Below are 16,040 nucleotides of genomic sequence, written 5' to 3'. Positions count from 1 at the left end.
ACACCAGAGGAGCTGGAAGCAGACACTGCTGAGCTTTTGGGTGAAGGGGGGCCTACCAGGGAGGAGCTAAGTGTGGCACAGCAAACCTGTCCCACACTAGAGGGTCTAAGACAGCAAGCTGTCAAACAAGCAAATGGGGATGTCAGTGACTCTCACAGAGTTTACTGGGAGGACAACCTCTTGTACACTGAAGCAAGGGATCCTAAACCTGGAACTGCCAGGAGATTAGTGATTCCTCAGGAGTACAGAAAGTTCCTCCTAACTCTAGCCCACGACATTCCCTTAGCGGGACATTTGGGGCAAATGAAAACTTGGGACAGGCTTGTTCCCTTGTTTCATTGGCCTAGAATGTCAGAGGACACAAAGGAATTTTGTAAGTCCTGTGAAACCTGTCAAGCCAGTGGCAAGACAGGTTGCACTCCAAAGGCACCCCTTATTCCACTGCCTGTGGTTGGGGTTCCCTTTGAAAGGGTAGGGGTTGACATAGTTGGCCCCCTTGACCCTCCTACTGCTTCAGGCAATAGGTTTATCTTGGTGGTAGTGGACCATGCCACCAGATATCCTGAAGCTATTCCTCTAAGGACCACTACAGCCCCTGCAGTGGCAAAGGCCCTCCTGGGAATCTTTTCCAGGGTGGGCTTCCCAAAAGAGGTGGTATGAGACAGAGGAAGCAATTTCATGTCTGCTTACTTAAAGGCCATGTGGAAGGAGTGTGGTGTGACATACAAGTTCACTACACCCTATCATCCACAAACAAATGGACAGGTGGAGAGATTTAACAAAACTCTCAAAGGCATGATTATGGGACTCCCTGAAAAACTCCGCAGGAGATGGGATATCCTTTTACCATGTCTCCTTTTTGCTTACAGGGAGGTACCCCAGAAAGGAGTGGGCTTCAGCCCCTTTGAACTCCTATTTGGACACCCTGTGAGAGGTCCTCTAACACTTGTTAAGGAGAGTTGGGAACAACCTTTAAAAGCTCCAAAGCAAGACATAGTGGACTATGTACTTGGCCTCAGATCAAGGATGGCTGAGTACATGAAAAAGGCCAGTAAAAACCTTCAGGCCAGCCAAGAGCTCCAAAAGCAATGGCATGACCAGAAGGCTGTTTTGGTTCAGTACCAACCAGGGCAGAAAGTGTGGGTCTTGGAGCCTGTGGCCCCAAGAGCACTCCAAGATAAATGGAGTGGACCCCACACAATTGTTGAGAAAAAGGGTGAAGTCACCTACTTAGTTGACTTAGGCACTGCCAGGAGTCCCCTTAGGGTGCTCCATGTCAATCGCCTGAAACCCTACTATGACAGGGCTGATCTCACCCTGCTCATGGCAACAGATGAGGGACAGGAAGAAGAGAGTGACCCTCTCCCTGATCTCTTCTCTTCCACAGAACAAGATGCTCTAGTGGAAGGGGTTGTACTGGCAGATTGTCTTACTGCTGAGCAAAAAGACCACTGCATAAATCTCCTGGGTCAGTTTTCTGAACTCTTTTCTACTGTGCCAGGCACCACTTCTTGGTGTGAGCACACTATAGATACTGGAGACAGCTTGCCTGTCAAAAGTAAGATCTATAGGCAGCCTGACCATGTCAGAGACTGCATAAAACAAGAGGTGCAGAAAATGTTAGAACTGGGAATGGTTGAGCACTCTGAAAGTCCATGGGCCTCTCCTGTGGTACTTGTACCAAAACCTCATTCCAAAGATGGAAAGAAGGAAATGCGGTTTTGTGTAGACTATAGAGGTCTCAACCAAGTAACCAAAACTGATGCTCACCCTATACCCAGGGCAGATGAGCTAATAGATACACTGGCATCTGCCAAGTATCTAAGCACTTTTGACTTGACTGCAGGGTATTGGCAGATCAAATTATCAGAAGATGCAAAAGCAAAAACTGCATTTTCAACCATTGGAGGCCATTACCAATTCACAGTAATGCCTTTTGGATTGAAAAATGCACCTGCCACTTTTCAAAGGTTGGTGAATACAGTCCTGCAAGGGCTGGAGGCTTTTAGTGCAGCATATCTAGACGATATAGCTGTCTTTAGCTCCAGTTGGGATGATCACCTGGTCCACCTATGGAAAGTTTTGGAGGCCCTGCAAAAGGCAGGCCTCACTATCAAGGCTTCAAAGTGCCAGATAGGGCAGGGGAAGGTGGTTTATCTGGGACACCTGGTAGGTGGAGAACAGATTGCACCACTTCAGGGGAAAATCCAAACTATTATAGATTGGGTTCTCCCTACTACTCATACCCAGGTAAAACCTTCTTAGGCCTCACTGGTTATTACAGGAGGTTCATTAAGAACTATGGCTCCATTGCAGCCCCTCTTAATGACCTCACATCCAAGAAAATGCCTAAAAAGGTAATGTGGACAGCTAGCTGTCAGAAAGCTTTTGAGGAGCTAAAGCAGGCCATGTGCTCTGCACCTGTCCTAAAAAGCCCCTGTTACTCCAAGAAATTAATTGTCCAAACTGATGCATCTGAATTAGGGGTAGGGGCAGTCCTTTCACAACTTAATTCTGAGGGCCAGGATCAACCTGTTGCTTTTATCAGCAGGAGGTTGACCCCCCCCTAGAGAAAAGCGTTGGTCTGCCATAGAGAGGGAGGCCTTTGCTGTGGTCTGGGCACTGAAGAAGTTGAGGCCATACCTGTTTGGCACTTACTTCATTGTTCAGACAGACCACAAACCTCTACTTTGGCTAAAACAAATGAAAGATGAAAATCCTAAATTGTTGAGGTGGTCTATATCCCTACAGGGAATGGACTATACAGTGGAACATAGACCTGGGAGTACCCACTCCAATGCAGATGGACTCTCCAGATATTTCCACTTAGACAATGAAGACTCATCAGGTCATGGCTAGTCTTATTGTCCTTCATTTGGGGGGGGGGTTGTGTAGGAAAGTACCATCTTGCCTGGCATGTTGCCCCCATATTTCACTGTATATATGTTGTTTTAGTTGTATGTGTCACTGGGACTCTGCCAGCCAGGGCCCCAGTGCTCATAAGTGTGCCCTGTATGTGTTACCTGTGTTATGACTAACTGTCTCACTGAGGCTCTGCTAATCAGAACCTCAGTGGTTATGCTCTCTCATTTCTTTCAAATTGTCACTAACAGGCTAGTGACCAATTTTACCAATTTACATTGGCATACTGGAACACCCTTATAATTCCCTAGTATATGGTACTGAGGTACCCAGGGTAATGGGGTTCCAGGAGATCCCTATGGGCTGCAGCATTTCTTTTGCCACCCATAGGGAGCTCTGACAATTCTTACACAGGCCTGCCACTGCAGCCTAAGTGAAATAACGTCCACGTTATTTCGCAGCCATTTTACACTGCGCTTAAGTAACTTATAAGTCACCTATATGTCTAACCTTTACCTGGTAAAGGTTGGGTGCTAAGTTACTTAGTGTGTGGGCACCCTGGCACTAGCCAAGGTGCCCCCACATTGTTCAGGGCCAATTCCCCGGACTTTGTGAGTGCGGGGACACCATTACAAGCGTGCACTACATATAGGTCACTACCTATGTGTAGCTTCACAATGGTAACTCCGAATATGGCCATGTAACATGTCTAAGATCATGGAATTGCCCCCTCTATGCCATCCTGGCATTGTTGGTACAATCCCATGATCCCACGGGTCTGTAGCACAGACCCGGGTACTGCCAAACTGCCTTTTCAGGGGTTTCACTGCAGCTGCTGCCAACCCCTCAGACAGGTTTCTGCCCACCTGGGTTTCAGCCAGGCTTGGCCCAGGAAGGCAGAACAAAGGACTTCCTCAGAGAGAGGGTGTTACACACTCCTTTGGAAAATGGTGTGAAGGCAGGGGAGGAGTAGCCTCCCCCAGCCTCTGGAAATGCTTTCATGGGCACACATGGTGCCGATTTCTGCATCAGCCAGTCTACACCGGTTCAGGGACCCCTCAGCCCTGCTCTGGCGCGAAACTGGACAAAGGAAAGGGGAGTGACCATTCCCCTGACCTGCACCTCCCCTGGGAGGTGCCCAGAGCTCCTCCAGTGTGCTCCAGACCTCTGCCATCTTGGAAACAGAGGTGCTGCTGGCACACTGGACTGCTCTGAGTGGCCAGGGCCAGCCACCTGCTGGCCCTGGCCACTCCTTCTGATAGGCTCCTTCAGGTGTTGATAGCCTATCTTCTCTCCTAAGTAGCCAAACCCTCATTTCTGGCTATTTAGGGTCTCTGCTTTGGGGAATTCCTTAGATAACGAATGCAAGAGCTCATCAGAGTTCCTCTGCATCTCTCTCTTCACCTTCTGCCAAGGAATCGACTGCTGACCGTGCTGGAAGCCTGCAAAACTGCAACAAAGTAGCGAAGACGACTACTGCAACTCTGTAACGCTGATCCTGCCGCCTTCTCGACTGCTTTCCTGGTGGTGCATGCTGTGGGGGTAGTCTGCCTCCTCTCTCCACTAGAAGCTCCGAAGAAATCTCCTGTGGGTCGACGGAATCGTCCCCCTGCAACCGCAGGCACCAAAGAACTGCATCACCGGTACCCTGGGTCTCCTCTCAGCACGACGAGCGAGGTCCCTTGAATCCAGCAACTCTGTCCAAGTGACTCCCACAGTCCACTGACTCTTCAGTCCAAGTTTGGTGGAGGTAAGTCCTTGCCTCCCCACGCCAGACAGCATTGCTGGGAACCACGACTTTTGCAGCTACTCCGGCCTCTGTGCACTTCCGGCGGAAATCCTTTGTGCACAGCCAAGCCTGGGTCCACGGCACTCTAACCTGCATTGCATGACCTCCTGAGTTGTCCTCCTCCGACGTGGGACTCCTTTGTGTAACTTCGGGTGAGCACCGTTTCACTCCTTTTTGTAGTGCCTGTTCTGGCACTTCTGCGGGTGCTGCCTGCTTCTGAGAGGGCTCCTCGTCCTGCTGGGCGCCCCCTCTGTCCCCTGACGCAATTGGCGACATCCTGGTCCCTCCTGGGCCACAGCAGCATCCAAAAACCCTAACCGCACGACTTGCAGCTAGCAACGCTTGTTTGCGGTCTTTCTTCAGGAAAACACTTCTGCACGACTCTCCACGGCGTGGGGCATCCATCCTCCAAAGGGAAAGTCTCTAGCCCTTGTCGTTCCTGCAGAATCTTCAGCTTCTACTGTCCAGTAGTAGCATCTTTGCACCCACAGCTGGCATTTCCTGGGCATCTGCCCATCTCCGACTTGCTTGTGACTTTTGGACTTGATCCCCTTGTTCCACAGGTACCCTCGTTTGGAAATCCATTGTTGTTGCATTGCTGATTTGTGTCTTTCCTGCAGAATTCCCCTATCACGACTTCTGTGCTCTTTGGTGAACTTTAGTGCACTTTGCACTCACTTTTCAGGCTCTTGGGGTGGGCTATTTTTCTAACCCTCATTGTTTTCCTACAGTCCCAGCGACCCTCTACAAGGTCACATAGGTTTGGGGTCCATTCGTGGTTCGCATTCCACTTTTGGAGTATATGGTTTGTGTTGCCCCTATCCCTATGTGTCCCCATTGCATCCTATTGTAACTATACATTGTTTGCACTGTTTTCTAATACTATACTGCATATTTTTGGTATTGTGTACATATATCTTGTGTATATTTGCTATCCTCATACTGAGGGTACTCACTGAGATACTTTTGGCATATTGTCATAAAAATAAAGTACCTTTATTTTTAGTATATCTGTGTATTGTGTTTTCTTATGATATTGTGCATATGACACTATTGGTACTGCAGGAGCCTCACTCGTCTCCTAGTTCAGCCTAAGCTGCTCTGCTAAGCTACCATTATCTATCAGCCTAAGCTGCCAGACACCCTATACACTAATAAGGGATAACTGGGCCTGGTGCAAGGTGTAAGTACCCCTTGGTACTCACTATATGCCAGTGCAGCCTCCTACACCCTCTCCCTGATGTCTTCTCCACCACTGAAGCTGATGCTTTAGTGGAGGGAGTAGTCTTAGCAGATTGTTTAACTGCAGAACAGAAAGACAACTGCATCAATCTCCTAAGTTAATTTTCAGACCTCTTTTCACTGATACCAGGTACAACATCCTGGTGTGAACATACAATTGACATTGGAGACAGCCTGCCTGTCAAAAGTAAAATTTATTGGCAGCCTGACCATGTCACTGCCTGCATTAAACAAGAGGTGCAGAAAATGTTGGACTTAGGTGTGATTGAACCTTCTGAAAGCCCCTGTGCTAGCCCAGTTGTGCTTGTACCAAAACCTCACACCAAAGATGGAAAGAGGGAGATGAAGTTTTGTGTAGATTACAGAGGGCTCAATCAGATAATTGTAGGAAAGTATCATCTTGCCTGGCATGTTACCCCAATTTTTCACTGTATATATGTTGTTTTAGTTGTATGTGTCACTGGGACCCTGCCAGCCAGGGCCCCAGTGCTCATACGTGTGCCCTGTACGTGTTACCTGTGTGATGACTAATTGTCTCACTGAGGCTCTGCTAACCAGAACCTCAGTGGTTATGCTCTCTCATTTCTCAGGCTAGTGACCAATTTCACCAATTTACATTGGCATACTGGAACACCCTTATAATTCCCTAGTATCTGGTACTGAGGTACCCAGGGTATTGGGGTTCCAGGAGATCCCTATGCGCTGCAGCATTTCTTTTGCCACCCATAGGGAGCTCTGACAATTCGTTACACAGGCCTGCCATTGCAGCCTGAGTGAAATAACGTCCACGTTATTTCACAGCCATTTACCACTACACTTAAGTAACTTATAAGTCACCTATATGTCTAACCTTTACCTGGTAAAGGTTGGGTGCTAAGTTACTTAGTGTGTGGGCACCCTGGCACTAGCCAAGGTGCCCCCACATTGTTCAGGGCAAATTCCCAGGACTTTGTGAGTGCGGGGACACCATTACACACGTGCACTATACATATGTCACGACATATGTATAGCGTCATAATGGTAACTCCGAACATGGCCATGTAACATGTCTAAGATCATGGAATTGTCACCCCAATGCCATTCTGGCATTGGGGAGACAATTCCATGATCCCCTGAGTCTCTAGCACAGACCCGGGTACTGCCAAACTACCTTTCCCGGGGTTTCACTGCAGCTGCTGCTGTTGCCAACCCGTCAGACAGGTTTCTGCCCTCCTAGGGTCCAGCCAGGCTTGGGCCAGGAAGGCAGAACAAAGGACTTCCACAGAGAGAGGGTGTTACACTCTCTCCCTTTGGAAAAAGGTGTCAGGGCTGGGGAGGAGTAGCCTCCCCCAGCCTCTGGAAATGCTTTGATGGGCACAGATGGTGCCCATCTCTGCATAAGCCAGTCTACACCGGTTCAGGGATCCCCAGCCCTGCTCTGGCGCAAAACTGGACAAAGGAAAGGGGAGTGACCACTCCCCTGACCTGCACCTCCCCTGGGAGGTGCCCAGAGCTCCTCCAGTGTGCTCCAGACCTCTGCCATCTTGGAAACAGAGGTGCTGCTGGCACACTGGACTGCTCTGAGTGGCCAGGGCCAGCAGGTGACGTCAGAGACTCCTTCTGATAGGCTCTTACCTGTGTTGCTAGCCTATCCTCCTTCCTAGGTAGCCAAACCTCCTTTTCTGGCTATTTAGGGTCTCTGCTTTGGGGAATTCTTCAGATAACGAATGCAAGAGCTCACCAGAGTTCCTCTGCATCTCCCTCTTCACCTTCTACCAAAGAATCGACCGCTGACTGCTACAGGACGCCTGAAAAACCTTTGCAAAACAAAGTAGCAAGATGACTACAAGCAACATTGTAGCGCCTAATCCTGCCGGCTTTCTCAACTGTTTCCAGGTGGTGCTTGCTCTGGGGGTAGCCTGCATTCACCCTGCACCAGAAGCTCAGAAGAAATCTCCAGTGGGTCAACGGAATCTTCCCCCTGCTAGCGCAGGCACCAAAAGACTGCAACACTGGTCCTCTGGGTCCCCTCTCATCCTGACGAACGTGGTCCCTGGAACACAGTAACTCTGTCCAAGTGACTCCCACAGTCCAGTGACTCTTCAGTCCAAGTTTGGTGGAGATAAGTCCTTGCTTCCCCACGCTAGACTGCAAAGCTGTGTACCGTGTGATTTGCAGCTGCTCTGGCTCCTGTGCACTCTTCCAGGATTTCCTTCATGCACAGCCATGCCTGGGTCCCCAGCACTCCGTCCTGTAGTGCACAACCTTCTGAGTTGTCCTCTGACGTCGTGGGACTGCCTTTTGTAACTTTGTGTGGACTCCGGTTCACTCTTCTTCCAAGTGCCTGCTGGGGTCCTTCTGTGGGTGCTGCCTGCTTTTGTCAGGGCTCTCTGAGTTGCTGAGTGCCCCCTCTGTCTCCTCCTCCAAAAGGCGACATCCTTGTCCTTCCTGGTCTTCAGCAGCACCCAAAAACCTCTAGCAGGACCTTTGCAACTAGCAAGGCTTGTTTGCGGTCTTTCTGCGTGGGAACACCTCTCCAAGCTTCATCGCGACGTAGGACATCTGTCCTCCAAAGGAGAAGTTCCTAGTCCTCTTTTTTCTTGCAGAACTCCAAGCTTCCTCCAACTGGTGGCAGCTTCCTTGCACCTTCAGCTGGCATTTCCTGGGCTCCTGCCCACTCTTGACACTGTTGCGACTATTGGATTTGGTCCCCTTGTCTTACAGGTACTCAGGTCTGGAAATCCACTGTTGTTGCATTGATGGTGTTTGTTCTTCCTGCAGAATCCCCCTATCACGACTTCTGTGCTCTCTGGGGGTAGTAGGTGTATTTTACACCTACTTTTCAGGGTCCTGGGGTGGGCTATTTTTCTAACCCTCACTGTTTTCTTACAGTCCCAGCGACCCTCTACAAGCTCACATAGGTTTGGGGTCCATTCGTGGTTTGCATTCCACTTTTGGAGTATATGGTTTGTGTTGCCCCTATGCCTACGTGCTCCTATTGCAATCTATTGTAATTCTACACTGCTTGCATTACTTTTCTTGCTATTAATTACCTAACTTTGGTTTGTGTACATATAAGTTGTGTATAGCACTTACCTTCTTACTGAGGGTACTCACTGAGATACTTTTGTCAGATTGTCATAAAAATAAAGTACCTTTATTTTTAGTAACTCTGTGTATTGTGTTTTCTTATGATATTGTGCATATGATATAAGTGGTATAGTAGGAGCTTTACATGTCTTCTAGTTCAGCCTAAGCTGCTTTGCCATAGCTACCTTCTATCAGTCTAAACTGCTAGAAACACCTCTTCTACACTAATAAGGGATAACTGGACATGGCACAAGGTGTAAGTGCCTCTGGTACCCACTACAAGCCAGGCCACCCTCTTACAACATTGTTCAGGGCAAATTCCCCGAACTTTGTGAGTGCGGGGACACCATTACACACATGCACTGCACATAGGTCACTACCTATGTGTAGCGTCACAATGGTAACTCCGAACATGAAAATGTAACATGTCTAAGATCATGGAATTGTCACCCCAAAACCATTCTGGTATTGGGGAAACAATTCCATGATCCCCCAGGTCTCTAGCACAGAACCTGGGTATTGCCAAACTGCCTTTCTGGGGTTTCCACTGCAGCTGCTGTTGCTGCCAACCCCTCAGATAGGATTCTGCCCTCCTGAGGTCTGGGCGGCTCAGTCCCAGGAAGGCAGAACAAAGGATTTCCTCTGAGAGAGGGTAATACACCCTCTCTCAGAGGAAATAGGTGTGAAGGGCTGGGGAGGAGTAGCCTCCCCCAGCCTCTGGAAATGCTTTGATGGGCACAGATGGTGCCCATCTCTGCATAAGCCAGTCCACACCGGTTCAGGGATCCCCCAGCCCTGCTCTGGTGCAAAACTGGGCAAAGGAAAGGGGAGCGACCACTCCACTGACCAGTACCTCCCAGGGGAGGTGCCCAGAGCTCCTCCATTGTGTCCCAGACTTCTGCCATCTTGGATTCAGAGGTGTTGGGGCACAATGAACTTCTCTGAGTGGCCAGTGCCAGCAGGGGACGTCAGAGACCCCTCCTGATAGGTGCTTACCTCTCTCAGTAGCCAAGCCTCCTTTCTTAGTAGCCAAACCTTTTCTGGCTATTTAGGGTCTCTCCTCTGGGCTATTCCTCAGATAACGAATACAAGAGCTCACCAGAGTTCCTCTGCACTTCTCTCTTCGACTTCTGCCAAGGGTCGACCGCTGACTGCTCCAGGACGCCTGCAAAACTGCAACAAAGTAGCAAGAAGACTACCAGAAACATTGTAGCGCCTCATCCTGCCGGCTTTCTCGACTGTTTCCTGGTGGTGCATGCTCTGAGGGCTGTCTGCCTTCACCCTGCACTGGATGCCAAGAAGAAATCTCCAGTGGGCTGATGGAATCTTCCCCCTGCCAACGCAGGCACCAAACTTCTGCATCATCGGTCCTCTGGGTCCCCTCTCATCCTGACAAGCTTGGTCCCTGGAACACAGAGGCTGTGTCCAAGTGTCTCCCACTTTCCAGTGGCCCTTCTGTCTAAATTTGGTGGAGGTGAGTCCTTGCCTCCCCACGCCAGACAGCAAACCTGTGTACTGCGTGATTCACAGCTGCTCCGGCTTCTGTGCGCTTCTCCAAGGATTCCTTTGTGCACAGCCTAGCCTGGGTCCCCAGCAATCCGTCCTGCAGTGCTCCACCTGTTGAGTTGGACTTGGACGTCGTGGGACCCTCCTTTTGTGACTCTGAGTTCACAGATCTTCTAAGTGCCTGTTCCGGTACTTCTGCGGGTGCTGCCTGCTTCTGCGGGGGCTCTCTGAGTTGCTGAGCGCCCTCCCGTCTCCTCCTCCAAGGGTCGACATCCTGGTCCTTCCTAGTCCCCAGCAGCACCCAAAATCCTCAACCGCGACTCTTGCAGCTAGTAAGGCTTGTTTGTGGTATTTCTGTCTGGAAACACTTCTGCAACCTCCAGCACACCATGGGATATCTTCCATCCAAAGGAGAAGTTCCTAGCCCTTTTCATTGTTGCCGAATGTTTGGCTTCTTCCACCCGGAGGCAGCCCTTTTGCACCTTCATCCGGGGTTTTCTGGGTTCCTGCCCCCCCTGGACACTATCATGACTCTTGGACTTTGTCCCCTTCCTTTACAGGTCCTCAGGTCCAGGAATCCGTCTTCAGTGTTTTGCTGGTGCTTGTGGTTCTTGCCGACTCCCCTATCACGACTATTCCGTCTTTCTGGGGTATGTAGGAGGCTGGCCTGGCTTGTAGTGGGTGCCAGAGGTACTTACACCTTGTGCTAGGTCCAGTTATCCCTTATTAGTGTAGAAGAGGTGTTTCTAGAAGCTTAGGTTGATAGAAGGTAGCTATGGCAATGCAGGTTAGGCTGAACTAGGAGACATGTAAAGCTCCTACTATACCACTGGTGTCATATACACAATATCATAAGAAAACACAATACACAGAAGTACTAAAAATAAAGGTACTTTCTTTTTATAACAATATGCCAAAAGTATCTCAGTGAGTACCCTCAGTATGAGGATAAGTTATATACACAAGTTATATGTACACAAACCATAATTATGCAGGTAATAGCAAGAAAAGTAATGCAAGCAGTGTAAAGTTACAATAGATTGCAATAGGAACACATAGGTATAGCAGCAACACAAACCATATACTCCAAAAGTGGAATGCGAACCACGTATGGACCCCAGACCTATGTGAGCTTGTAGAGGGTCGCTGGGACTGTAAGAAAACAGTGAGGGTTAGAAAAATAGCCCACCCCACGACCCTGAAAGGTAGGTGTAAGGTGCACCTACTACCCCCAGAGAGCACAGAAGTCATGATAGGGGGATTCTGCAGGAAGAACAAACACCAGCAATGCAACAACAGTGGATTTCTGGACCTGAGTACCTGTAAGACAAGGGGACCAAGTCCAATAGTCGCAACAGTGTCGAGAGTGGGCAGGAGCCCAGGAAATGCCAGCTGAGGGTGCTAGGAAGCTACCACCTGTTGGAAGAAGCTTAGAGTTCTGCAAGAAAGAAGAGTATTAGGAACTTTCCCTCTGGAGGATGGATGTCCCACGTCGTGAAGAAGCTTGCAGAGGTGTTCCCACGCAGAAAGACTGCAAACAAGCCTTGCTAGTTGCAAGGGTTGCGGTTAGGGTTTTTGAATGCTGCTGTGGCCCAGGAGGGACCAGGATGTCGCCACTTGGATGAGGAGACAGAAGGGGCGCCCAGCAACGTAGGGAGCCCTCACAGAAGCAGGCAGCACCTGCAGAAGTACCTGAACAGGCACTTAGAAGAAAAGTGAACTGGAGTCCACCCGAAGTCACAAAAGGGAGTCCCACGACGCCGGAGGACAACTCAGAAGGTTGTGCACTGCAGGTTACAGTGTCGGGGACCCAGGCTTGGCTGTGCATGAAGGAAATCCTGGAAGAATGCACAGGAGCCAGAGCAGCTGCAAATCACGCAGTACCCAGCAATGCAGTCTAGCGTGGGGAGGCAAGGACTTACCTCCACCAAACTTGGACTGAAGAGTCACTGGACTGGGGGAGTCACTTGGACAGAGTTGCTGAGTTCAGGGACCACGCTCGTCGTGCTGAGAGGGGACCCAGAGGACCGGTGATGCAGTCTTTTGTTGCCTGCGGTTGCAGGGGGAAGATTCCGTCGACCCACAGGAGATTTCTTCAGAGCTCCTGGTGCAGAAAGGAGGCAGGCTACCCCCAGAGCATGCACCACCAGGAAACAGTCGAGAAATCCGGCAGGATGAAGTGATACAAGGTTGCTAGTAGTCGTCTTTGCTACTTTGTTGCGATTTTGCAGGCGTCCTGAGCAGTCAGTGGTCGATCCTTTGGTAGAAGGTAAAGAGGGAGATGCAGAGGAACTCTGGTGAGCTCTTGCATTCGTTATCTGAAGAATTCCCCAAAGCAGAGACCCTAAATAGCCAGAAAAGGAAGTTTGGCTACCAAGGGAGGAGGATTGGCTACCAAGAGAGGTAAGGGCCTATCAGAAGGAGCCTCTGACGTCACCTGCTGGCACTGGCCACTCAGAGGAGTCCAGTGCCCCCCCAACACCTCTGTTTCCAAGATGGCAGAGGTCTGGGACACACTGGAGGAGCTCTGGGCACCTTCCCTGGGTGGTACTCGTCAGGGGAGTGGTCACTCCCCTTTACTTTGTCCAGTATTGCGGCAGAGCAGGGCTTGGGGGATCCCTGAACCGGTATAGACTGGCTTATGCAGAGATGGGCACCATCTGTGCCCATCAAAGCATTTCCAGAGGCTGGGGGAGGCTACTCCTCCCCAGCCCTTCACACCTATTTCCAAAGGGAGAGGGTGTAACACCCTCTCTCAGAGGAAATCCTTTGTTCTGCCTTCTTGGGCCAGGGCTGCCTGGACCCCAGGAGGGCAGAAACCTGTCGGAGGGGTTGGCAGCAGCAGCAGCTGCAGTGGAGACCCCGGAAAGGCAGTTCGGCAGTATCCGGGTTCTGTCCTAGAGACCCGGGGGATCATGGAATTCTCTCCCCAATACCAGAATGGTTTTGGGGTGACAATTCCATGATCTTAGACTTGTTACATGGCCATGTTCGGAGTTACCATTGTGACGCTATACATAGGTAGTGACCTATGTATAGTGCAAGCGTGTAATGGTGTCCTCACACTCACAAAGTCCTGGGAATTTGCCCTGAACGATGTGGGGGCACCTTGGTTAGTGCCAGGGTGCCCACACAGTAAGTAACTTTGCACCTAACCTTCACCAGGTGAAGGTTAGACATATAGGTGACTTATAAGTTACTTAAGTGCAGCGGTAAATGGCTGTGAAATAACGTGGACGTTATTTCACTCATGCTGCACTGGCAGGACTGTGTAAGAATTGTCAGAGCTCCCTATGGGTGGCAAAAGAAATGCTGCAGCCCATAGGGATCTCCTGGAACCCCATTACCCTGGGTACCTCAGTACCATATACTAGGGAATTATATGGGTGCACCAGTATGCCTATATGAATTGGTAAATTTAGTCAGTAACCTGTTAGTGACAAATTTGGAAAGCAGAGAGAGCATAACCACTGAGGTTCTGGTTAGCAGAGCCTCAGTGAGACAGTTAGGCATCACACAGGGAACACATACAGGGCACATACTTATGAGCACTGGGGCCCTGCCTGGCAGGGTCCCAGTGACACATAGACTATAACAACATATATACAGTGAAATATGGGGGTAACATGCCAGGCAAGATGGTACTTTCCTACAGGGTAGTAGGGTAACTTTACTCCTACTTTTCAGGGTCTTGAGGTGGGGTATTTTGGACACCCTTACTGTTTTCTCACAGTCCCAGCGACCCTCTACAATCTCCCATAGGTCTGGGGTCCATTTGTGATGCCACTTTTGGAGTATATGGTTTGTGTTGCCCCTAGACCCATGTTTACATATTGCATCCTATTGTGATCCTACATTGTTTGCACTACTTTTCTTACTGTTACTTACCTGTTTTGGGTTTGTGTACATATAACTTGTCTATATTACTTATTTCCTAAGTGAAGGTATTCTCTGAGATACTTTTGGCATATTGTCACTAAAATAAAGTACCTTTATTTTTTGTGACTGAGTATTGTGTTTTCTTATGATATTGTGCTAGATATAAGTGGTATAGTAGGAGCTTTGCATGTCTCCTAGTTCAGCCTAAGCTGCTTTGCCATAGCTACCTTCTATCAGCCTAAGCTGCTAGAAACACTTCTATTCTACTAATAAGGGATAACTGGACCTGGCACAGGGTGTAAGTACCACAAGGTACCCACTATAAGCCAGGCCAGCTTCCTACAACAATGTGCTATCAGATGGTGCTTTAGGTACACACAAAAAATCGCCTTCCTCTTGTGCATTAAAGCTAGTCGAATCACAAAAGTTTGTTCTAAAAATAGGGTCCTGGTTATAAAAGGTTTTGTAAGCACTGTTCACTGACATTCTAATCGAGTCAAGCATTTTCTGTATTCGTCTACCAGTGCCTTTTTCCTTATGTCAAATTTATTGGTATTATTTCTACACTTTTTTAGGTATTGATAACCCGCTATTTTCAACCAATGACGAACCCTGCGGTTATCTGGAGTTCTCACCGTGGTTGTCCAATGAAGATTCTGTAGTGCCTTCTCAAAGGGCAAGACTGCAGATCCCGTCTTCTCCAAACAACTTCCGCCAGCTCACCCCTTTCCGTCTCAGCAATAGGTCCGTTGACTCCTTTGTGCTAGCTGACAGTACAGAGGAGAGACCCAGATCTTTCCTCCCAGATGCAACGCTGATGTAATATTTTTAAACAATATTCTCATTTTTCTATATTCTTGCTTTCGGGCATCTTACTAACAACATTACTATCTCTATTTTTCTCAGTTCTTTTCACATTTTCTGCCATTCACTTAATCTTTTACTAATCTTCAGCAGAAAATGTTTGAATTTATTTTTCCAATGAGATTTTAAATGGTGTATTGCAGCGGTTCCCAACCTGTGGTTGACGGACCCCCGGGGGTCTGCGAAGCCTTCTCAGGGTGTCCATGACGGCTTGAATTTTTAAAAAAATTAACAGATTGATAAAGTGTATATAAATAAAGTGGCTAAATGTACAACTTAAAAGTTTAAAACATACTGTAAATGTCAACTAATTTGAAATTGGTGGCTAAAAATTAAATTAGCATACTTAGATTGATTCATGGGAGCAGAGCAGGTGCATCAAACAACGTATAGTACGGATGATGTGTGGCTTCAATTGAATTTAGAAAACCTCCAACTTTCCTATTAAAATTATATTTTTACAGAATTAATTTATGTTTGTTTGCAAATTAAATAAAATGTGTTATCATTTGAGTATGTGTTTGAATGCTTGTTTCTGTGTATTGTTTAGAGATTCAAATCATTGACAATGTTTAGGCCAAGCCACTAGCTTCCATTAATGACTCAGGGTTACCTGATTCCAATAATGATTCAGTGGGGGCTCCTGGGCTCCAGTAATGATAAAGAAGGGGTGGGGGGAGAAGCGGGGCGTCCACATAAGTCAAAAGGTTCGGAACCACTGGTGTATTGTAATTAAATTTAGCAGATCATAATTTCCATTAACTTTAAGATTTTTTACTATAATTTCAAGTGAAAACATGAGGGCTAGCGTCTGATGAAGTGGTCACAT

At 48.5% G+C, this 16,040-nt stretch overlaps 1 protein-coding gene across 2 annotated transcripts in view; it reads left to right on the top strand.

Moving 5' to 3' along the window:
* The window catches only part of SLC9A3 (solute carrier family 9 member A3), a 1,524,418-nt gene extending 1,508,694 nt beyond the window's left edge, over positions 1–15,724 (top strand). For both annotated transcript variants that reach the window (XM_069219612.1, XM_069219611.1), the window contains exon 16: positions 14,923–15,724. In XM_069219612.1, the coding sequence (XP_069075713.1) occupies positions 14,923–15,170 (248 nt within the window). In that variant the 3' untranslated portion in view covers positions 15,171–15,724. The remainder of the gene's footprint in view (positions 1–14,922) is intronic.
* Positions 15,725–16,040: the final 316 nt, after the last annotated feature.

Source organism: Pleurodeles waltl, chromosome 2_2 (genome assembly GCF_031143425.1).
Source record: "Pleurodeles waltl isolate 20211129_DDA chromosome 2_2, aPleWal1.hap1.20221129, whole genome shotgun sequence".
Classification (NCBI taxonomy): Eukaryota; Metazoa; Chordata; class Amphibia; order Caudata; family Salamandridae; genus Pleurodeles; species Pleurodeles waltl.
Note: the sequence above shows the minus strand (reverse complement) of the source record. Positions and strands in the feature narration are given on the sequence as shown.